Consider the following 25,692-nt stretch of genomic DNA (forward strand, 5'->3'; position numbering starts at 1 on the left):
TCAGGGGAAAACTTTTGAGTGATCACAGAAGGAAGGAAAACCCCCATAAAAGGAAGAAAAACGATGAGGAATCCCCCAACAGTTTCCACAGGAAAGCAAGCCTCACACATGAGGCAGGAAAAGAAGGAGGAACACTCCACATGAGGCAGCAAAGGAAGGAGTTGTGACAAGGAAATCAGGCGGATTTTGATGGCAGATGAGTTCACGCCTCCATAATTTATGGTCTCTCATTAGAAGCTGCTATAATTTTATCATTTTTCAAACTAAAAACTCCACCAAAAGCGATGAAGGGGTTAACAAATAACAGACGGGTTAAAGTTCTCCCCAAAAAAGGCGGAAAATAGAAGGGGCTAAAGTTGTGACATGTAAAAATCATTAATTATTTCTATAAGCCTTAGTGGCTCTTTCTCTTAAAAAAATAGTTTATTTCTAAATATTATGACACTCTCGCTCTGATTTCCCCATGAAACATTCAAAGAACATTGCAAAACACTCTCCTAAGGCCTCATCCTTTAAGGGCTTATGTTAAAGGGGTATTTCAGCTATAAATTCCCGTATAAACCACACAAATCACACACTGATTATTACAGCATAAAAAGCATATGAAACCATTCCGAGAACATCAATAAAACATAAAGAACGGAGCTCCAGATATTACGAGGTATCAGTCTCTCATCTTTTATGGCAAATGAGGCAACATTTGCATGTTGTTTGGGGCAACATTGTTGCACCGGGTCCACATCTATGCCCCACCATCCCTGCGGCGGCATCTAAAAGTGTTGACAACCAGAAGGTTGTGGCAACCAGGTTGTGCATTTGGGGACACACTTTGGAGTAGGGTATCACGCTCATGCACAGAACTTTGACAGGTATTTTAGAGAAGGAAGGAACGATCTTTTCCTTTTAATACATCAAATATATCAAAAGATGTATTATAAAACAACTCTCCTTAATTCTCAAAAGTTTCAATAAATTCCTTTCTATTATCCTTGTGTGTTCCTTGATGTTTAAAAGATATTTTCTATTTTAAAGTGTATTTCCGGTGTGAAAGTGTATTCCCACCTTCGTTGTCCTCAAAACTATTCCACACATTCCTGACTCACTCTCTTTTTTGTCTTTTCGCACTCTCCTCTGAGTATTTTTAAACTTTTACGCTCGTCTACTCCGTTGGATGTCACATAATTATGAGGCACACACGATGCTCATGCTCATGCCTCACACGTCTCATCGTCTGAGGAGGCGGCAGACGGCAGCCGGCAGTCGGGCGTTCATTATTTAAGCCTTTTATGCGTGAGAGCATGAGAATTACGTAGGGAACTCTACTATATGCATGCATTATGCTCTTACGAGTATGTATGTATATATACATATATATATGCAGAATATCTGGGAAAAAAATATGTTTGCCAGCAGTTCAGTTCTTTTTTTATGATGCGCTAACTAGTGGCACACAGGACATGCACAGGCGCCACTCTCTTCTGGCCCTGTCTCTGCCTTTGCCTCTGTCCTGTGTGTTTGCCTTTGGCTTCTGTGGGTCCCGTGGTTCGTGTCTGGTCATAAAGTCAATTAAACATATATAAATTTAATGAGAATGCCAGTCCAAGAGTCGAGGGCTTAATGAGCTACCCGATGAAAGCTGTTGGATGCACAGGTACCAATGGAGATAAATCATATGAAATCGAGAATATTTATGTGAAAGGCAGTAAACTAGGGATCAAATAGAAGTAGTTTCAAAGGTACTCTAAAATGGGAAACAGCATTAATTAATGGTATATTTAATGCCTTAAATATCGCTTTATCGCTCATTGTTCCTTGAAGAAAAATTGCATTATACATATTTTACAAATAATATTAGCATATTTTTCTCTGCACAGCTTTCCACTTTCGTAATCTCTTAGATCCCTTAAACCACTTACAATCATAATTACCTTAGAACAAAGATTTTCATCTAATGAACACCCAAACGTAAGAAAATCCGCAAGAAATCCGCTTACCTGCAAAGAAAACAAAATACAAAGCAAATTAGAATTTGGAAATACGATTATAATGAATGGGCGGGGTAATCCAATTAAAGTTAATTTAAATATTAGGAAAAATGCCCCGACCCACGACCTAATTAGCAACAAAAAAAGAGATTAAGTTACCAGCGAAAGAAAACAGAGCTTAAGGCCAGAAATATCAAGAGCAATTAGTAGGCCAAAAATTCCGAAAATATCAAGAAACATTTAAAATTCCCTTTTCGCTGAATAAATATTAGGAAATTCCTCGAGTTTCGTGTGGAAAAACTAGCCCCTAAATGGGTTCCTGGGGCTTCATTTTCCGCTTCAAGTGTAGTTAATGCCAGCAAAATTCCTTTGGTCTACTGAAAAGTGTGCAGGAGAAGCAAAACTGGTTACAATGGCCATCATCTGGCATTCAGCGAAGAGCAAACCATGTCCGTCAGGCGGGCAGCTTCCTGTCTTATGCTCTCTAATATCCGTTTTACTCGTTATCCCTTTCTTAGTCCTCTTCCCTCTTTACTCCTCCTCTGCTTTGGGGATTTCTTTCATCGTTTTATCCACTTTGCTGTTGCTGTTGCTGTTGCTGTTGTTGCACTTTGACATGTGTAAGTGGCTGTCAAGCGTCACAGAATGATATTTTTCCTGCCATTCAGTCCTGTCCGGGGATGGCATGGCACCTTCTGTTCATTGTAGTCCCCTTTTTGTGTCCTGCAGGTCCTTCCGCTGCTGATTTTATTTACATTTCTAGGATTTTTTAGAACCCAAAAAACCTCACCCTTTCTGTACTCCTTTTAGCATTTTTTTGGGGACACTTATGCTAATATTTTTAGAGGCCGAGAGGGTTCCACTCATTCTGTTTGCACTCCTACAAATCCTTGCCTACAAATTGTTGAATCCGAGTCCCTTTTTCCACTACAAAGCAGCAACCGGCCTTTCTGCTGGCACACAAAAGTATTGCCAACTTTTAGGCTTAGCAGGAAAATGTCTTATATGCAGAGGAAGTCTTGTAAGGAAAGATGAGATCCCCTGATTAGGGAATACGACCCTTGACATGAGAGTAGCAACAAATTACTTAACGTGGCCCTCCAGGAGAACTCTTTGCCTTTGGGGGTTGCCATGGTTCAGAAACCAATATGAAACGAAGGAAAACTTTCAGACGAAAACCTCTAGAGAGAGATGTAATGTGGAAGGAAACTTATGCAAATCTTGGGATATTTTAAAGAGTAAAATCGCTAACAATTTCCTATTTCCAAATTGGACGGTCTCCAAATAGTCTTAATATATTTTATAGAAATTAGTAAATTTATTTCAAATTATTTTTTGTAATTATTATTATTAGTAGTATATTTTTTTAGTTTTTTAAAGTCTTTTTACTTAGTATTTGTTTTTTAAATTCCCGTTCCCTAAAGCTATTGTTCCTACATGGCTGACCCTTAGAAACTTCTATTAGAACCTTTACGTAAATCCGATTTCCATTATGAAAGTTCTAAAGGTCCCTAAAGGTTTGTCGTGTTAAATATGAAAACCCACAAACAAATTAACCTTTTCGAACCCAAATCTAAGAAATCTACACGAAAGAAATAACCATTCAGAGTCCTTATCTAAAAGCCCGTACGAAATAACCTCTCAAAAGTTCAATTTGGAAATAAAATAGCCTTTAAACTTCAATTTCGGCAACCCAAACGATCTAACCTTTCAAAAGTCCCCCCAAAAGGAACCCTCAAATGGCATAACCTTTTCGAGAGCATTGGAATAGGAATCCCACGCAAAAAGCGAAACAAACTTTCAAGTTTAGGGTTTTCCATAATCCCTGCACCTTCCACCCCCACTCGCAAAAAACAGTTCCACATTTAATAAACTGCAGCCATAGAGGAGAGCAGATTCCATGGAAACCCGAATCTGCAGCATCCCTCAGATCCACAGGGCCTCACAGCACAAAATTTTCTCATTAAAATGAAACTTTGTTGCATTACCAGAAAACTTCCTTACATCCTTCCATACTGCCATTTGCTTGCTACCAAAGTGGCATATGAGGAGACCTTTCAAATCCCTGGAGCAAACGAGTGTCTTTAAACTGATAATTGGATTTAATTTTTGAATAGACACACGATAGAGGCAGCGGCAGGAGAAAAGGCTGTAGAAAGAGCCATAGACTGGACCTCGGGACAAGACAAAACCCATTAAAATTTGCAGTCACCTAACCCATAAGCCATAGACATAGCCATACAGCTCCATACGAGATATGGAAGGCATGGGCCTGGGTTCTGGGCTTGGGCCTGGGCTTGGGTTCCTGCTTTGGGCAAGAGTTTTCTTTTTTACAGGGTACTTGTCGAGTACAGGGGGTATTTTGGGTTCGAAGAAATGTATGTACGAACTGGAACGAAGCTGATAATCAATAACTCTGGCATTTCGATCTGTAACAATATCTTAATCTCGTGGAAAATTAAGCAAGAGCAGTTGAACATCAAGTAAAAACCTTCAGGGAACCAGAAAAATTAGAAATTTTTGCGCGGCACACCTAAAAATCATTCTAATATCTTTCTTTATAGAAAAAATCGTCACAATTGTTCAATGATTACAGCCAGAATGAAGAAAGTACAGCCAAATAAAGAGAAGCTCAAGCTTTAACTCTGTCGGCAACATAGATCCAGAGAATTCAAGAGTGAGTTTTCATACCATAAACATTTTAAATTAATTTTTTTCTTCTACAACCTATAGATCTTTAAATAAATCTACTTTCCGAAGCTCCTGGAATAGCGATAAGTATGGTTATCTCCTTGTAATGAACATATAATGATGATCTTTTGTACTCTCAACTCTTTTAAACCAAGTAACCCCTTGTAAAATCTATTCTAATTCTAAATTCAGGTATATCCCCTAAAAATTCCACAGTATGGCCCTGTCGATTCCCGCCGAAAAGGCTATGGCCTTTCTTTATTGTTCCTTTTTGAAACTGTGAAAATTTTGACATGTGCTTGCCACATAACAATGAGGTACGTGGGCGAGGCAGTCAGGAAGGGAGGAATTCCCCCGGAGTGTCGCATAAATATTCATTTTCTTGACTTTAACGTTGTCGAAAGGGTGACTGCTCCACAGCGCCACTCTTCACTCTTCGCTCCCTTGTTGACTGCTGCATCAAATGCGTGTTATATAATCCCCTTAGAGCTGCCACGGGGCTAATTTTTAATTTTTATGGTTCACATGCCGCCCGCCTCCCCCTCCCCGTCCCCGTCCCTCGGCGGAGAGCTCATAAAATGAATAATTGCCACTTTTTGGCTCCAGTAGCTCCAGTCGCCCGTTGGATGCTAATAAAGCGGGAGACCCCAACGGGCGAAAGGGCAGTCTGGCCCCCTCCAATCTCCCCTTCAAACAAATGGAGATTAATTTTATTATAATGTTTCCCGACTCTGGCGACTCTTTCGCTTGCCCTTTCTTCTGTGTTTTTCGGGGTCCGGGCATTAAATTAATTTGTGGGGCTACTATGTACGAGGACTGTGCCTTTTTTCGTGTGCTGTTGTTTGACCAGCAAAGCAGCTCCATGGATACTCCCACAGAGTGGATGGATACGAGTACTTGATTACATCCGTGAATATTATGGGTGCCCTCGTTTCGGCGTTTGAGTGCGGGCATGTGGTTTTTGGATTTAAATGAGTGCCCCTTCGGATGTTCGGATCCCTTTTGATGTGCTCCTTATGTGAGTGGCTTTGTCGAGGACTTGGGCGTTTGACAGGAGCTTAGGGCTTAATGGGGAGATTAAGACTGGATATTGGCTATAAAATATGTACAGTATGTTGCAAGCACCCAATGAATATGTGCCATTTGGTTTGAATGGCGAAAAGAGAGGCAATTGTGCTAAAATTGGCATGTGGATAGGTATTAAAAAAAAACAAGCTCACACCCCGAGGGTGTGATCGTCTATCGATTTTTGATAGGACAAAATATTCAAAAAAATTCCAAATAAATTTTAAATTATCGAAGCTTTAGAATTGTATTTAAAAAAATCGTTTAAAATTGTACTGAAAGGGTAAAGAAACAAAATTAATGTACTAAAAATTTACCAAATGAACATGAACAAATTTACAAAAACTGCCTTAGCGGTGTTCTAAAAACATAATACATTTTTTATAAAACTGCACTAAATTGGTTCTTAAGTTATTTTAAAATTGTACTGGGAACTTTTAGCAAAATAAAACTAAAAGCGTACTAAAAACGTGTTAAAATGTTCTAGAATTCCAAAAGGTTGATTCAAATAAAATGTACTAAAACTAAAAGGCACTAATCTGGCACATAAACCAATAAAAGTGTAATAAATATGTTTCAAATGTACTAAAACTACTAAAAGGGTGCCTTATAAACTGTTTTAATAGAGAAACTACAACTAGAACTGCATTAAAAGTATACACAAATTATTATAAATTAATGCTAAAATTGTTTTTAAATTTTTTAAAACTGTACTAAATTTTTAAAACATGTATGCACTAAAATGTATACAAATATAAAAATATACAAAAATGTACTAAATAAAAAATTTCTTCTAGTTTCCATCGCTTTTATGGAAGTGTCTCGCATTCTAGGCAAACATTCTCTTGCAAGTTTCCCTCGCAAAAGAATTTAATTTTCCAATTTCCCCATCAAAGCCCCATTGAAAGCCCCAAAACATCGAGAGGCACAGCAAACGAAACAGCACATTTTGCCAGATATTTGTATAATGCTTATGGCCCTAAAAGGACACAAATCCAGACACTCCAAAACAATCATACGGCTGAGTCAACAAGGACATGAACGAACGTTGGGGTTTTGGGAAGAGCTTTCCGAGGGCGGTGCTCTCTGTTGCAGGATCTGTGACAGGATTGAGAGAGGATGTTTGGGAGAAGGTGGGGGGTGTGGCATGTGGGTGAAAGGAACAGGAACTCTGTTATGCATAAATCACTTTCACTTGTTTACACAAATATAGGCGCAGAGTCGAGTGGTATATAGAACTCTGATGCCAGAAATAAAAATGTGTTGCTGCCTTTCCCCTCAGAAGTAAAGCAGTCCGTCCGCCCTGAGCTTTACGAAATTTTCAATTTTTCCCCCAAGTTGTTGTTTTATTTTTGCCGCCACAGCAGAAAGCAGAGGCAGGCTCCCTTTCAGAGAAAGAGAGAGAAAGGACACAGACCCATGGGCAGCAGGGCCGGACGTAGGATGTTGCCTTGGGTTCAGGTCCAGCCCCACAAATACCGTCCACACCCACGGGGAGGAGTCCAGGCGGAGAGTTCCATTTCCACCCACACACATCGGCAAATATTGAAAGGGAATAATAACAACAGTTAAGCAAACAATGTGCCTGCCATCCGCCTGCCGTCCGCCTGCCACCCAGGTCACGTTCTAGGGCTTAAGCCTACCCAGAAAGACCAGAAACCAAGGCAGGGGAATGCAGGACCAGGTCCCAGGGAGTGTCGGCACGGAATGCAGGCAGGAATATTATTCCCCGAGTTGAATAAACAATTTAAACGATACAATGCATATTTATACCCAGGGTATGAGGAGAGTATCTGATGTGACAGATCGGACTCATAAAATCACTGCGATCTAATTAGTATTTCTGCAAGAATGAAGTAAAATAATTCCCAGCAAAGGTTAAATATTATTTTACATAGTATATTTTTCTATTTTTATATCAAAAATGATTTTAGAAAATAAATAAATCTTCTTCGTCAACTTTTTAGACCCATAAATTATGATATTTTCTAGCCAAATTATTAGTTTCTGAAGACTTTCAGAGGCTAAATCGCAAGAAAAGCACGCTATCTCGCAGAACAAAATTATAAATAAAGAGTTTAACCATTAAAATTAAGAAAAACCTACATATAAACCCATATAATTTGTAAAGATATTTCTCATGTCTGAAGCTCGTATATTTATTTTAAAGGGTATTCCCCTGTCGAAACACTTTCCTACAGCCGTCACCCCTGTATTCTTTCCATTAATATTCCACAAAATGTAAAATTAATACGCAATCCGCTGCCACCAGAAGGAAGGAATTTCTACCCCCAGGTATGGTACGGGTATTATATTTGCTCACGTAGTCAATTGGCATTGTCGCTGAAATACTTCCTTCTGGAGGAGGGTGCCACATATCCCATACACTTTATAAGCCGGGCTTTAAGCCCCAACCCCTAATGAGCACTAAACAATAGATCTGTGGCCCCCGGCCTCTCCTCTATTGCCCGTCAATTAAGTTGATGGCCTAATAACACATTTGCCTCAATTAAATCAACACACGGACGCAGGACACACGACGCACAACAGCGGAACATTCACATCAAAATAAATAAACAATGAACCCCGAAAACAGAGCTACAAAAAAAACTTTTCCAAAAGAGAACAAAACAATTCCAGTCCAGGGGAAACTTCAGGGGAAAAGTTTTGTGTCAAAACTTTGGCAAAACTCAAACTTTGTTTTGCTATTAGCCAAAAGCAAAAAAAAAAAACCAACAAGAGGGAGATGTGGGACAGACTTTGTGGCACACGCGTGCTGTCAAATTATCTAGGGAAATTATTTTTTAACACGCATCCAAAAATAACACCAACAAACGACAAAGACGACGATTTTTCTCTATGGGGAGTGGCAAACACTTTGGCAAAATCTGATATTTGTAGGATGTAAGAAAATGGCCATGGGATGTACATGTAGATGTCTTTATAAAAGGGAGTGATAGATGAAAGCTATGGAATATATGGGTTTAAAAGATAAATAACTTGTAAATGTCTTATTGAAATATACTTGAAAATTAACGTTTTTTATATTTTTTTAGCGTAGTTTCAGTAATATTTCTTAGTCTTAAGTTCTGAATTTATACGATCTTTCATTGAAATTGTATACAGCATACATATATAAAAATATAACAACTGGAGAGAAACCCTATAGAAATATGAGAAAAAAAAAGATAAAAAACTCTTAAATTCACCGAGAAATACAATCACGTAGAATAGGAATTTCTGTATATTTTCCTATTGAAAAGTCCTACATTTGAATGTCCTATTTGGACATTTTCTTACTCTTTCAGGTAATCTAATATCACCCACTCATTAAGTATCCCTTCTATGTGGTACCCATTTACTACCCAGAGCATATCCTTTCATTAGCTGAAGCACATCCCCATTGCCTCTGCCCATTTTCAAACACCTAAATAGCTAAAACACTCCCACAACAATCATTCGGAAAACAAGTTTATTTGAATTTCCATTAACTTTCCCATTTTCCCGTTGAAAATACAACTATTTACACACCACCCAAATAACCGAGAAGCGTCCTTAATTAACCCCCAAAAACAATTTCAAGTGCCAAAGCGGAAAACAACAAAAATATTTGCACTACAATTTGGCCAGAGAGTCCAGCAGAGGCTCTCTATGCCCCCGCTCTTCCCACTACCATCTCCCAGTAGGCTCTTTTCCCCTCTTTTTCCACTCTTTCGGAGGTAGTTTTCCCATTCTGTCGGAGGTAGTTTTCCCATTCCGTCGGAGGTATTTTCCCCACCCTTTCAGTGGGATTTTCCTGTTCCTGGCACCTGCGGCTTGTTGGCCAAGTTATCAGCGTGCTGTTTGAAAGGTAAGTTTGCGTTTAATTCGACCACAAATCACAGGACGGGCACAAGAGGGAATATTTTCAGATATGACTTTCTTATAAGTTCGTTCCGTTTGTGGCACGCAAAGTAATTTTTCAATTTTATGCCACACGACACGGCTGCGCGGCTGATAGGCCGCTCACGATTCCCGCTGACTTGACAAATCGTGCAGGAATGAAATGTAAACCTTTTCTTTTTTGGATTCCTTTCGTTTCTTTCTACTTTTTTGATTATTACGTGCCCGTGTTACCAAACACGAAAGCCCCACGTCACAGGAGACGAGAGGAGGCCTCCTCCTGGACGATGATGATGATGATGATTTGCAGATGAGAAGGCATAACCAGAAGGACGCCCCAAAGGGACGCATACAGGTCCTGGCCCATGGCATGGCTCCTAATATGTACTGGGGCTTGTGGTCCGCGGCGACGCTTAAGTGAAATCAACGAGAAATATATCCATTTATCTAAAGTAAGAAATCAGAGAGCAATCAAAGCCAATGGGAGACCGCAAAGATACTCTTGGATTTAGAGGGAAACAAAAGGAGCAACAAAAGATGACATATACGGAGATTAGAGATGGCAATCAATAGATTTTTCTAGAAAATATTGTGAAATAAATCATGAAACTAATTATCACTCATTTAATTCGAAATTTAACATCCCTTTTTGAACGAAATGGTGATTTAAACCCTATTAGTCAGAGAACTAAATGGTTTTCCCATGCAAACTTTGATGAAAACCCTACTTAAGTGCACACTAACATAATCGTATATCCATAAACAAATATATGGCCTTTTTATGCATTCAAAACTAAAATAATTCCGGAAAAATACTAAATAAAATACAGGAAAATAACAAAATAAGTTTAATTAATTATCTATTTATCTCTTGTCTAATGTACTTTTCAACAATATTGAAAAATATGTATCGACAAAAATACTAAACATTTCGAAAAATACTAAAAGTTCCAAAAAATACAGAAAAAGTGGAAAAATCCCAATAAATGGCAATAATACTGCAAATTCCGAAAAAATACTGCATAATGAAATAATTTATTCATCATTTGGCTAATACACCTTTAAAAGCGAAATTATACCCAAAAGTACCCAACATAATACCGAAATATACTTTAAAATATCTATAAAAGAGTAGGTATTTCTCCCTTAGCAAATGGACTCTCACGCCACCCAGCTCTAGAAGGTAAGAGAAATCACAGTAAGAAGCTCACTCAATGGCTGCCTCAAACGTTAACACTTCTCCATTCATCACTTTCTGGAAAAGTGGAGCCAGTAAAAACAGTAAGTCCGACAAAAGGAGCCCGTAAAAAGTAAAGACAGAAGAGTGTGGGTGACAGTAGAAGGACGAGATCCAAAGGAAACGCGCATGAGGTTTTTTGGTTCTGGCTGAGAGATGAATGACTTGACAAATGCTTTGGTCATGAATCAAATATCAATTTGACAAGCGGCAAAGCCCGACCCCCCCATTCCATGGTAGGAGAACCTCAGGTGGCATTCCCCTCCCCCCTTTGTACTGCCAAGTTAATTCAATTTAATTGTGGCTCTGGTGCCCCGCCCAGTGGCAAACGTTGTAAATGACGCTGCGGTACAGTTTTCGGCTAAAGATTAAAGTTGAGGGCAACAAGAAAAAGATTAATGAAAAACTTTATCGTTGCACTTTCGGGAAAATTATCTGGGAAAAGTGTCTATTAAGTTTAGCTGCAAGTTAGATTGGCTGCCGTTCAGCCAAGAAGCGAGGCAGAACCATCCAGACCATCAAAAACTTGATGACGTTTCATTAACAAGTACACCGACGGTATCAGGGGAGGGCTAAGGACACTCCACGTCTCAAGGGGCATTTGCATATACACACACACACACACACACACACACAGGTTTCACATTAATTATAAACAAAAGCACTGGCAGTCGCTGGGGGAATTCCACTCGAGGAGGAGGGCAGCAGGTCGCCCCATCAAGTTGATTAATAGTGTGCAAGTGGCAGGCTTTTCCAAAAATCCTGTCGCTGATAGATAAACGAACGACAAAAACAAAGCAAAACAATTAAGAAAAGAAGTACGAAACAGAACGAAATAGAGGAGAGGAAAGATAGGAGAGCGGCGTCACCTGTGACTCTTTTACATAGCCTGCTCCTCCCCTAGTACTCGTCCTTTTATCAACGGGACACAGGGAATAGTTCTTCCTGGCATTCATTTTTATTGCCACTGTCCGAAAAAAAAACGCAGAAAAATATATCTGCTGCTGAAACTAAAACCGGAACCTCCCAGCCGGATGCCAAATGCCGTCCCCGTCCGTCCGTTCGTTTTATGCAATATGTCGCCAGTCGATAGGAATACTCGTACGAGTGCTGCTAGACTCCTCCTCCTCTTTTTTTTGTGGCCCTCTCTCTCTCTCGCATTGCCATGCAAATCTATGCCACATTTATGCCAAAAAAAAGGGTAATACCTTTTTCTTTATTTCTTATACATATATGGGGGATAAAAGCCAAGTTTTTCTAGCTAAAAAGCTTTTATTTTCTTTGCCCCTCTGAAAGCATCATTTACACCGTCAGGCGTCAGCGCTTTTTTCATTCAATATTTAAAAAAGTAAGTAAATGCATCAGTAAAGTGTACGGGGGGAAAACGGGGACATAAACGGGGAGCAAAGTGAGGGGTAAACTGGGTGAAAGGGAGCGAGAAATGGGCGCCAGGATTAGAAAAGGTAACAAGAGCCGAGTGCATTTTTCAATGTGGATTTTCTGGGAGCTGCAGAAATTTGCATTTGCTTCCTCCCAAACCACCGAAACATTCCAAATGAGGTTTTGAGGTGGTTTTTCCCCTTCCCCGCCAGCTGAAATGTGGCTTACGATGAGAGCTCCACTCCGCTACCGATGAAGGGGCTAAGAACTGTTTGTTGTTTGTTGAAATGTGGTCGGTTGGTTTTCGTTATATTATTAAATATCCCCCTAACCGAGCGAGAGACCTGCCAGAAGTAGGTGTTTGGTGTAGGAGAACTCCCTTCTCATTAGTCATCCTGTGGCTCCACCATTCCCCGTGCCCTGCGTAAGCCTTTCTCCCTCTCTAAGAACTGTAAATCCCCCTCTTCCAACCCTCCTGAAACTTGCTAAACAATTTCAAACATTCTTCAACCAAAAAACTGCTGACACTCTTATTTCTCCTCCCCCCGTTTTTGCTCTGCAAACGAAACCATCAATTTCTAATAATGTAATTTGGTAAACGTCATTTTGTAGAGCAACGCTTTCCACCCCCCAGGCGCTGGAGACTTTCTCTGGGTCCCCCCCCTTTCGTAAGTCCTCGCTTTTCATCACGTACATCCCAGGGAAAATTAGCATTGCACAGCATAGTCGCAGTCGGGAACAAAAAATGCTCGGAAAATGCTTGTTTAACGAAGGCAGTTAGTCAAATATTTGCAAAGTGCAGTATTCGCAGCAGCAGCAGCAGCACAGGGGGTGAAGGTTTCCGCCCACTCCCTGGGAAAAACTCCAACTCAATTACTGGCCATGACACCTCACAACAATGCTGCTGGCGGTGGCAGTGGCGGCAGCCGTTGGGTGTGGGATTGAGTGGAGCGCAGATACAATTTATAGTAGAGCACGAACCCACATCAAATGCAAACTACGAGAAGTACAAGCCAGAAACATTTGCACGCTTTAGCCCAGGGATTCCCCATGAATTCAAAGGAGGGTTTTTGAGGGACAAGGGTGGACCGAAGGCAATCATTTTCATGGGTGCAAGAAATTAAAATCTAATAACACAGCTCTCTGTCTCTCAACGGAGCATAAATATTTGCTATACCTTTCCTCTACAGAAAGGGGAACACAACCCCTGCAAGTACTTATATTTTACAATCCCCCTTCCCACCCCGATACAGGGATGGAGTTTAGAGATACAAAATGATTCAACACTCCATAAGCCTCTAAAAGGGGACTGCAACAGACATATCCTCCTGGTTATGTATTTCCTGGGGCAACGGCAACCTGTGCAACATTTTGTTGCCACCGCCGTAGCCTTGGGAGAGACTTTGGCTTCTGTGTGTGCTGTCCGCCTCCACACCACCCTCTGGCTCTATGTTCTGCAGATTGCTCTTTGTTGTTATGTGCCTCCCCCACCCCCCAAAAAGGATGTTTTTTGGTGGTTGCTATCGATGTTTCCACGCGAGGGTTGATGCATAAGTCATTGCTTGATCAATCATTTGGATGGATGGATTATCGCTTAATGATATTCGGGAAAGATCTCAAAAGTCGCATGTCCTTTGACAGATCTGTTTATAATCTTTTGATATCTTTCGACTGATCTTTGACTGCTTATGAGGTTGATTGGGATATTTATTTTTTATTTTTGATAAATTGTAATATGATTGCATCCCTAGTCCATAAAATGCGATAGAAATCAGCTAGAGATACACGTGCCAAAAATCAAGATATATATTTTCTTATGTAAAATTGTATCAAAAATATATTTTAAGCATTTTTCCAGCATCTTCCACTTGCTTTCATCATCGTATGAATCAGCCCTCAGGCAGCGCTTCCTGCCCACCAAAATAAACCCCCTTTTAAGCCTTTGCTGGCCTTAAAAGTCCCATCCATAAGAGGGTTTTGGCAGGTCCATTTACAGGTAGAAACACAGCAGAAACTACTCCAAAACACACACATCTTCGAGCAGAGGGAGAGGAGGCTTACAATTTCCATCGCTCAAAGGGAAAACTAATACAAAAAGTACATTTTTAATTTGATTTTTAGTTCAAATTTGATTATGACAGCAAGAGGAGTAGCGGGAGCAGCAGCACATATTGGAGAACCCTTTTGTCAGCGCCTCTGTCGTTGGTGTGTAATCTTAGCTCTAAAATTTATTGCAACACCCTTTGCTTCTGCCATTCGATTTTGCTTTTAGAGTCCCTGATTGATGGCATTCCTTCCCTTTTGCTTGGGAAAACTCTTTGAAATTCAATATGCATTCTGCCCCTTTCTTCTGGGGTTCCATTTCCAGAATTTTCGCAACCGTTTTCCACCGTATCGAAGGCCAATACAAAATCAATTATGGGAATCAGCGCGCCTTGCGTACACACCCCACCTCTCCTCTCCCCTCTCGCACACTCCTTGCACTCTCTCTGTGATATATGGGAGGTCCTTTCGCATCGTTGTACGTGCGTGTAAAGCAAGTTCTAAGCCTGTGTAAAACTATAAATGGCACACAGGACACTCTCTCCCTCTCTGGGTCTCTGGGATGTGTGTGTCGCCTGGCAGTAGGCTTAAGTGTGTTTGACTGCGGCTAATATTTATTTCCGGCAAATAAATCCTCTTCACACACAACCCCCTTTCCTAGGAGGAGAACAAAGGGAGAACAGGGGCAGCAAAACAAAGCCACCCAAAAAAACAACAAAAATATATAGCAGTAAACCAGGTTATTAATTTCTCACAAAAGGGTCCCGTCCCCCCAAAAAGATTCCAGAACCATCGAAAAAACCCTAAAGAAAAAAATAGGGTATATGGATTTTCAAAAGAAGGTTGCAAGAAAACTGAATAATAATTTTAGAAGGAAATTCGAAAGGTAATTTCAAAGGAAGTTTTGAGGTATGTTTGGTAGAAAAAGAGGAAGAGTTTTGAAGGGTGATATTCGGAATATACCAGAATGAAAGTTCATAGATCATAATCAGCCAGATTCTGTGATGATTCTCTCTCCATTCTAAACATAGACCACATATGGAATCCCTGTGAAAATATATTTTTAAAACCTTTACTCTTTACTTATTAAAAACTATAAAGAATGTCTCAAGAAATTTCATTTGATTCTTTCGTAATATTTCCACCAAAAATGTCCAAAGATCTTAATCATAAAGCCTCTCACCCAACATATCACTTTTCAAATATGACATTTTTTGGGTAACTTCTGGCAGAAATCCATCAAATCCGAACGTGACCGATTTACAGTACATTATAGGACACTATATTTCATGCTTAAAAACCACCAAAAGGGTATTGCCAGTTCCTACAACCCCCAAAAGGTGGTTCGCAGGCGGTGTTTTTATATTTTGTGCCCTTACCACCCAAAATAATGATGATTTTGCACTGTGGGACACATTCTGGGGGCATTAGTTTTATGGCATTTGTGTCGCAGGGCGACCCCCCAAAAAGCGGCCATGAATCGTTATTGATAGCCCCATACAAGGGGCAGGAGTTGGAGCGGAGAGAGGGAAGCAACAAGGAGAAGGATGAGCATTACGAATGTTTTGGGTGCAGACAAGGATGAGTAGTCCCAGTCATAAATTTCCATGTCCACACCTCCTCCACCGCCAACTCCTCGTTCACCTGATCCTCCTCCTCCCCTCCCATCTTGTTTTTGTTGTTGTTTGTCGTTTGCTTGTTATATAAAAGTCTTATCACTAGGGTTACGGCTACGGTTACGTTCTGTGTCTGGGGCCCATTCATCTTCTGTCGATTCCTCGAGAGCAGTGTTGTTGTCTCTTCTAATTAGCAACAAATCTCTCCCTCTGCCTTTTTGACAGCTCTTTAAGGCTAAATATTTAATGCCATTTATCACAACTATTATTTGCAGGAGAGACGGAGGGAGGGCGTGAGAGAGAACTGCTTGAGCAAAAAGCCAGAACTTGAGAACTTAATCAGGGAAAAGCACAGCGCGGAGAGAGAGCCAAAGGGATTCTCAGGCTGAGAAGAGCACGATAAAAACGAAGCAAATTGTACACATCGTTCTGTAGCTCTTGCTTTGGGTAAAGATTTTTCCATGCCCCCGATTCATGGCCCCCAGCAAAAAGTTATGCAAACAATTGTACTTATGAATGTGGATGTGAAACTGTAGGGAATGCTGAGGATATATGAGAATATAGAAGCAGTTCGATGGAGATAAGGGATTGAAATTATGGAGTGGTGGTGAAACCGTATAAGAATGATAGCTTACATAGAAATCAGTTAAAGACTGAGAAATAAACGATTAACAAAAGAGAGAAAATGAAATTCTTCATAGTAGATTTTCAAAATCCAGCCTGCAAGTATAAAAATATTCAAAAATACTAAAACTATCTCAGAATAAAAAAAAAAATACACTAAAAACTTCACTAAAAATACCAAATAGAATACTCTTAAAATACCCTTAAACTACCAGGAAAATCTTAATAATAAAAAAAAACCGATGGAATACCAAAAAATAACCTGAAAGTATAAACGTACTCAAAAATACCTCAAACTACCAAAAATATTAAAAACAAATCTAAGGGATAAAAAAAATACCAGCTAAATTGCCGAAAACTACCTGAATAAAACTTAAATATGAACCTAAATATCAAACAATATAAACATAAATATACAAAAATACTCTTAAATAAAACAACATAAAGTACTTACGTAAATATAATAAAAGAACCAAAAAAATTAATTGATGTATTTATGTAAGAGATCCTAAAGAATATTAATTAAATAACATCAAACGCTTCTAAAGACATCATAAGAGTTTCAAGGAATAATAATTGCTTTCAAATTGCATTGCCCGTCAAAAACAGTAAACATAAATATAAAAATAATCTGTAGCAGCATTTAAATTGATTGAAATTTCGTGAACAATTTGCCTGAAATTCCAAAGCCATCATACCCCAAAATGCTTTGAGGGTATTCCTCAGAAACATCAAGACTTCTTGCCCATTTATGAACATAAACCGTTTTTAAGCTTCTTTTTCTGGTGAGGGGAAAACTTTATCTCCCCATTTTTTCCTTCTGCCTTCTGGCAGAACGAAGTCTTCACCAGATTTATTTGCTGCCATGTTTTTTTACCTTTCAAATGCACAAAAGATGCAACAAAATCGCAGGCAAGGATACAAACAGAAGTAGCAGTCACAAAAAGATACAAACAGCAGCAAAAAGATACGAAATATGAGAGCCAAAGCAGCTATGGAATGCATCTTAGGGGGGGGAGGGAAAAAAGGGTGGGTAAAATCGTTATGCACCAAAGAAAATGTAAATAATTGCATGAAGAAAATTCTCTATATTTTCTTTTAGAGAAAATCACAAGAAATGCACAGAAACAATGCAATTATTTTATGTGAAGTGCAGTGCATTTTCCCAAAGAAAAGTTGCACAAATTAATTGCATATTTTTCGAAAAGACCAAAACTTTTTAATTAGTTAAACAAACAACAGGACACAGGAAGCAGGAAACAGCCTTCGGCTTTGGCTCTGGCTTTGGCTTCGAGTAAAATTTTAATAAATAAATTTCCCAATAAGCCGAAAAATGCGGCATCCAAAAACACTCGGTGCGGCTCCTGCTGCTGTTGCAAAGCCGTTTAAAGTATGCATTAAGCGATGAAAGGCGACTATATATATTCGCATCCTTCGTAAAGGAGACCCCTGGACTCGTTAAGCAAGAAAGGATGCCGAGAAAGGAGTGCGAACAAAGTGCAGGCCTGTGCTCCGTGAAGGAAGCTGCTGCCGGCTGCCTGCTGCCCAGGCTGGTTAGTAGCCAAAAATTATGGCTATCATTTTTCACACAGGCAACAGAGGCGCCAGAGAAGGGGCTAGAGAAAAGGCAGCTCCTATAGCGGGATTTTCCATTGGACAGAGAACTTTCCTTTCCACCGATTATCCCCCACATAAGCAACAAAAACGGAAACTTTTCTACCATTTTCCAACACACTTTGTGGCCTTGATGCATGGCCTCTTTTTGGATAAAACAGAACTCAAAAGGGAACTAAAAGAAGACTAGAAAAATTAGTAGGAAGAGAAAGAAGCAACATCTACAGAAACAGAAATGGAAAGAATAAAGGAGACAGGGAAGGAAGACAGGCACTGGGGACATTATAAATCTGTCAAGCTTATTGTTAAATAATGCACAAAAAACTTCACAGTTTGTGGGTCTGGAAAGGAAAAAGAAAAACAAAGACCAAGGCTAAGGCAAAGGGAAATGCATCTTCTAATTTGGTTCTTTAGTGAAAATACTCCATAAAAAACTTAATGAAAGTTTAATAGGAATTATCTACAGATACCAATACACTGCCAGTGAATTTGAACCCAAAAGGAGAAACCTTTTACTTCCTTTATGAGTTTTCGAACCTAGAACTCGCCTTTTGTACTCTTTTCAGATCCTCTGAAATCGCCTTTCAAACTCAATATATTTATTGTTATTTGAAGGCAAAACCTATCCAAAATTTACCAAATGCTAAGAAAGGGCATATTTCAATGGAATTTTATGAAAGTCTACTAACTAAAGAAGTAAATGAACACACGAAAACCTTTCCTCAGCTTTCATAAAACAACAAATATTTATGATTGCATTTAATTTTAAGGGTAAAAAAAAATTTAAATGTTAGCAGAAGCGTTTGAGCCAAGAAAACTTAATTTCTTGAGGTTCTCGTTGGATAAATGTAGGCCCTTTATAAGAAAATATCTGGGAAATTACTTTTAAGATTAATATTTAATATTAATTCCATTCCTGGGGTACCTATTTCTTCATCTCCTTCATTTCCTCAAATTACTCTCGTATTTAAAGAGAAACGAGGCATGCAACACGTTTCCACTGGGCTTTCTATGCCCCAATCCATCTCCTTCTTACATGTGCGGCTTCTGTCTCTTTCCCTTTCTCCCTGTCTGCCTCTCCATTCGAGTGCTGTGTCTGGGGAGGAGCGACTGTCGACTGTCTGATATGTTTTAAGCATAAGTGCAACGCATTTAGCTGTCAGTGAGAGCTGCATTTTCCTGCGAAAGGAACTGCATTTTCCTGCTCCAAAATGGCTGCAGGTCTTCGGGCCTGCGGTGGCCACTAAGTGACGTCAACGTAGAGGCGCCTCCATGTCAACGCAGCAGAGCCGCCTCGCTTCCTATCAACAGGGAACGGAGGCGCCTCCGCCGATGTCCATTCCATGTAAAATCCTCGTAAAATGGAACCCAAAAGCCTGCAGGAAAAGTTATACTTTTCCGGGAAATTGAAAACTTTAAGTGTATGCCAGGAAAAATATGAACGAAAACTGCCACTGCAATTCGGAAAAGGAAAATGGAAGGGAAATGGAAAATAAGGAAGTCCGCAGAGAAGTCGTTGTCCTGGACGTCACATGACGGACGTGGGTGTGTGTGTGTGTGTCTGGGGCATGCATCGGGGGCAAGCAAGAAGTCGGGCATTAATAATGCTTGCAACCGTCCATTAAAATGTGTGGCTCTCTCTCGTTCCCTTTCTCTCTCTCTCTGGATGCAACCATTTCCATTCCGATTCCTTCCGCTTGCCCACTCCCCAAAAACCCACGAAGGAAAAAGGATAATGCCTCCGAAGGACGTCTGGCCATAAAATTAACGCAGAAAAATTAAAATATTATTATTAAAATATGAAATTAAAGGAAAGAAAGAAAATATGCATTTTCCATACAAATTCGAGGCTTAATCCAGCGCCTATAAATGGGGCATGCCGCGGGGAAGAGGCCCCAGGCGGAGGGAAAAATATTGACAGTTGCATGTGGCAGGTTCTTATCGACAACATCTGTAGCCACATCAACATTCACATCTACATCTGGCATTGCCTGCATAATTATCGATTGTTGGAAATACAGGAAAATGTTTTTTAATCTCTTAGGGGGAAAAACTGTTTCTCGTTAATGCGTTCTGGGAAATGCAATTTCCAAACCGATTTCATATATGAAATCATAAAGTGAATTGAATGAATAGATTTCCTTTGGGGTTTTGGGTTTTAAATTTCGTGGACAAAACATATGAATTTTTGTACATTTTTGTTGAAATTAAATACAAATTTATATAAATATAAATAATTATTAATATAATTTTAACAAATATAAATGTAATAAATAGAAATATTAAATAGTATATTACAAATTTAAAACATTTTACAAACCTTTAAAAAAATTAAATTCTGCATAAAATGTTTATAAAAATAAAATATTACATCAAAAAATATATATTCAATATTTATAACGTTTTGAAATTATTCTAAGAAGAACTCTGGCTTAAAATTGGATTAAAAAATATGCAAAAATTACAATAAAAAATTGTAGAGATAGCTAGTAAAAACGTAAAGAAATTACAAATACACCTACATTATTGGAAAGCACTCCATAGAATTATAATCTAAAGAAATCTCTGCTCAAAACAGTCAGATTTCAGCGTAAGGAATCGGAACAGGAAACGTTTTCCACTTGAATTTGTGTTTCTGGACCCAAATCATTTCCCAGTGCAACAAACATCATGATTTACAGAATCAGAAATCACATTTTCTTTCAGTAAAATCCATTTTCACCATAAATGTTTGCCTTTAACCAAAAGAAAATTCCATTTACAGATGGAAGCACACATAAATGAAAACTCAGTTTCCCAAAAAGCAGAGATGCAATTTCAAAAGTCAAAATCCAGTAATTGTCGATAGAGAATTTTCCATCTTCTGTGGAAGTTTTCCACTTCACATATTCCACCCCCTTCATGGCAGGGCATTCCCAATGCCGTTTCCCATTTCGTATTCCTAAGAGAAGGATATCTAGTGGTTCCTTCGTCGTTCGTCCTTCGTCCACTTTCCATCAAAGTCAAAGCAAACAAAAACATTTTGGAATTTATGCAAACGGCGGCTGGCGGCTGGCGACTGGCGTCTAGCGATTGCAGGGACTGGGGACTGGGGAATATAACCATAAATTAGTAGAGTCCCTTCCTTCCTCTCTCTGTCGCGCGTTGGTCAACGATTTTTGGCCTAAACAGCAGGCTGTACTCCATGCTAGAGCTCTCTCTCCCCCCCTCTCCTTGCGCGAAAAAGTCTCAATTGCAAATTGCAAAACGGCACTGAGGCATGCAATTTTGCTTGCAACCACACAAACGCACACCCACTCACCCACCCACTCCGCTGCGCTGCCTGATGGACCCTCGTCGTACTGGCCGAATATTTGTCGCGAGGCGCTAAGCTGTCAACTGTCAGGCATAGTTGTACTTGCAACAGAAGGAGGCAGCAGGAGAGCTTCAGGCAGAGGCAGAGGCAGAGGCACAGGCACGGCCACAGCTACATTCGGCGGATGCTGCCACTGGGTGCTTCCGTAAAGGGGTGGGTGGGTGTTGCACCCAAAAAATTTGTTGTTTCCTCTTCTGGTTATAGTCGCAGGCGGCATTTGGGCAAGTCGCGTGTCCTGCGGCTACTTTATGGGACACTCACACACACACACCCACACCCACAGCACGACACACTCCCGGGAAACCCTAAAACCCATGGAAACCCCCTGTTACCCCCTGCCTCCTCAGATGATTAGTCCAATAAGTTGTAAAAAGTGTCGCTGCATTCCCTTGGTGATTATCAGGAGGTCCCAGAAGTCAAGGGAGAGAGCTGTGGGTGCAGCAAGGGGACAAAGGGAGAGAGAGTGAGAGAGTGTGCAGTGGGTGGGGTCCCAGAAGGGATGGGAGGGAGTCACGGTCCAGGGATCAGGGGTTTTTTGGGTCTTTTCGTTCCGAGATAAATTTTTGATTTATGACTGAGGCAATAAATGTTGTTCGACTGTTTAATGCATTTTATAATTATGTCCGGGGCTGCCGGGATTGGGATTGGGATTGGAATCTGGGGATACACCATATGTGCAAAATTGTACACACGATAATTATGAATTGCAATTTTTATTCGCCTTTTTTTCGTGCGGAAAATAAGGCAGAAAATTGGCTTCGATTCGGATATGGAATCATGGAATATCCCTTATGTTTATTGGAATGGAATTTAAGAAAGAGAAAATGGAAAAAGGAAACAACGAAAATATATATTAAATATATATAAATTAGCATTCATACTTGGAACATATTAAACTTAGTCTTTATTCAAGAATCTCTTAGTCGAGAGATTTCTATGCGTTCTAGTAGGGTAAGTGCCTAAGTAAATCGTCAGTAAATATATTATCTACAATATAAGTTTAACTACACTATCCTTATAATATGGATTTATTCATGGAATCATGGAATATCCCTTACGATTATTGGAATGGAATTTACATAGAAAACAGAAAATGGAAAATAGAATATATATTTTTCGAGATTTAACTCAAAAAACTCTGATTTGAAGGAGAAATTTCTAGGCGTCTTCATCAGCGTAGAAGTGCTCTATAAGGCACTCAGTAAATATATTATCTACAATATAAGTTTCCCTATAATTTCCTTGTAATTCCGATAATTTCATACATTCTTTTTGCTACTTTATTTTTTTTTCTCTCTATTTTATGATTATCTTTCTATTTTATGCTTCTTCAACATCTACTGTCACATCTTGTCCTCTCCTAATCTCCCTTTTCTTCCATCTTCCACAACATTTCTATCTGTAATCATTATCGGTCCTTTCATCTCATGAAAAACTAACCTTTCCCGCTGTCCTTTCTAGTATTTTTCTCCCCTAAAATCTAATTTTCCCTTCAAAAACTACGTCCACCACATTTACCTCTCGGACCTCATCATTCTGGCAGGTCCTTGATGCTCCTGTTGTTTGCCCCCCCGCGTGTATATCAATTTACATTCCATTTGCCTCCTGTGGACATTCTCCGTCCTCCTCTCTGACATCTCCTTTGCAGTGGCCTTCCCCTCTGCCACTACCGTTTGTGTGAAAGTCCCCCTCTCTTTTGGCCTGTTCCTGTTTGCAGTGGCTTTCCGTTTGAAGAACCTTCACTTGCAGTTGACCCCAAACAGCTATCCATAAATCCAATGCCCTTACCATGCCCATGCCCATCCCCATACACATCCCCATCTCCATTCCATTCTTTGAAGCACCATCCCATCCTCCCCCGAGAAGCCCATTCTCTGAAGTGGGAAATCGACTGCAAAAGCAATGCACTTGACACTTTTTGGAAGCGCCACTTCGTAGCGCCAAGAAGTATGCTTCATTTCGTTCCTCGTTTCATTAGGGATAAAAATTGCCTTAAAGGCAAAGACAGAGAGACTCTGAGGGGAGATTTTCCCTTCGATTTTCATCTGTTCCGTTTGGTTTTTTGCTAGCCAAAATTTACAGCGCTCGTATTTTCAATTTGCAAATGATAGAAAATGCCTCTGGCAAGAGTACGTGATGGAAGGGAAAAGCCTCTGCGCTTTCGAGGAGGGAATGGGGAAAGCCCCTGCTCTTTCCACTCCACATCGATGTATGGCACACCCCTGCCTCTGTTGTTCGTGTTTTTTCCTGTTTATTTGTTCTCACTCTTTCTCTACGACAGAACTCCACTCAACACCATGGCAACAATTTTAATTCAATTCCATTAAAAGTCGCGTAAGATGGAAGGCACACAGATGGTGTTTCCAGAGAAGGAGAGTGTGGGGGGGTTTTCCACCTCCCACCTGCCTGTCTGTCTGCCACTTGGCTTTGGCGTCTGCCACACAATCAAACTAATGTTTCAGGCTGAGGGAAAAACTAATGAAGCGAGCAGCAGCAGCGGCGAGAATACGCGACGATTGATTGCTCCCTGGAGGCAGCAGAAGAGAGAGAGAAAACAAAGAGAGAGAGAGGGCAAAAGTCATGGAAGAAAACTGAGAAAATGGGAAAACCTGATGCAATCAAAACCCTCCCCCGAGCACCCAAAATCTCAATCGTTGCAACAGACCAGAAAACTGCAGTTGTTCCCAAAAACAGAAATTCAAGCAAGATTTTGGGGGGTGGCTTTCTGGGGAGGCAGAGGGTGGTCGGTTGGATAATCCAACACCTCCCCTGGGGTGTACTTTCGAGATGCATATTATAAGACTTGTTAAGTTCCTTTCGCTCGTTAAGATAAGTGAACCGAGCCGGCAAATGGTGCGACAAGTGTGCGACACCGACATCGAAAGGGAAACATCGGAAACAGGAAACAGCTCACCCACAAAATGATTACCAGCTTAAGATATACGAAATTATACATATATAAAACGACCTATAGATAAGCCCCGCCTTCTAAGGGGTGTACTTTTGGTTAAAGAGGATTTTAACGAAGCAATCAGTAAGTACATCAAAAGTATGGGAAGCATGAAAGAGTCCAAAGAGCAAAGGGGAGGATGCTAAGCGTTGCAAAAAGGATAAGGAACTCGTTTTGGCGGATAGTCATGGGATAGCATGTTAATGCTAAAACTTAAGAGAAAATGGAACCGATTCCAAGGATTTTTGGTAAATAGTTAGATTATAGCTTCATTTATAAGCAAACAAAGTAACAGCTTCATATTTATAAAAATTTCAGTAAGAATCTCTTTTAGATATAACTTTTTCAATCGTAATGGTAGATACTGCCATTATCTATAAGCCTTTCAGAGAAGTGCCTTTTGTATACTGATAAATGTACTGATAAATTCAACTTTCCCTTAAATATAGTAGGCCTCCGCCTAACATTCATATCAGCCTTAGGGCGCATTAAACATTTCCATTCAGTCTCATTTAGATCTTTGTACAGTGCGGAGTGTTTTACGAGTCGAGGAAATATTTCGAAAAAATCCTATTTCCTATTTTTGTGTCTAGCGAGAAAAGTAAATTAAAAAATTACAAATATGTTCAACAAATATTAAACTGAAATACAACTATATTTTCAGGACAGCGATCCAGTTAAAGGAACAAAATGTGCAACTATCCGTGCTATCCCTCTGCCGCCCTGTGCCAATGCGGTGGCTGTGGTCCCAGCGGCTTCTACGATCCCTGCTTTGGATCCTACAATGGTCCCTTCAACTCCTGCTGTGGCCCCAGCGGTCCTCAATTCTGGGGAGGGTTTACGTTTTAGACCCTGATCTTAGACGGGAGCTGGGATAATGGAGGACTGCCTTGGCTCGCTAACAGAAGAAAATCAGGAAAAGGATTGGTTGTTCTGCCAACAGCTGGTTCAACTTTCAACACGACTCGAAAACATCTGAAAAGTGTCTTTGTACAAATGCACATATACATACATAATAATAAAATATATGTAAATCTATCTACTGCAATAATCTGGCCAATTATTTGACATATTTTTCATAGCAAGCCTGGGAACAATATCTCCACGTATTATTGCATATTAAATACCTCAGTCTGACCGATATCTTCCAATATCAATAAGGTATCCCATTTTCTATGTGAAGTTTCAACTACATTCCAATGGTCGTTGTTGATTTCGTTCATATCCTGCCTTTTGTGATTGAAATTCTC

General features: G+C 39.9%; 2 protein-coding genes across 3 annotated transcripts in view; one reads left to right on the forward strand and one right to left on the reverse strand.

Annotated features, from left to right (window-relative positions):
* The window catches only part of LOC6596472 (protein sickie), a 215,444-nt gene that overhangs the window by 163,850 nt on the left and 25,902 nt on the right, over window positions 1-25,692 (reverse strand). The window lies entirely within an intron of this gene.
* On the forward strand, window positions 24,979-25,490 carry LOC6596240. Its single transcript, XM_026987764.1, has 2 exons — window positions 24,979-25,043; window positions 25,107-25,490. The coding sequence occupies exon 2, from the start codon at window positions 25,133-25,135 to the stop codon at window positions 25,289-25,291; it is 159 nt and encodes a 52-aa protein (XP_026843565.1). The 5' UTR covers window positions 24,979-25,043; window positions 25,107-25,132; the 3' UTR covers window positions 25,292-25,490.

Source organism: Drosophila persimilis, unplaced genomic scaffold (genome assembly GCF_003286085.1).
Source record: "Drosophila persimilis strain 14011-0111.01,24,50 unplaced genomic scaffold, DperRS2 tig00000124-arrow-pilon, whole genome shotgun sequence".
Classification (NCBI taxonomy): domain Eukaryota; kingdom Metazoa; phylum Arthropoda; class Insecta; order Diptera; family Drosophilidae; genus Drosophila; species Drosophila persimilis.

Excerpts from the sequence above, each read along its gene's own strand:
- LOC6596240 (XM_026987764.1), top strand. The coding sequence starts at position 25,133 with ATGTGCAACTATCCGTGCTATCCCTCTGCCGCCCTGTGCCAATGCGGT.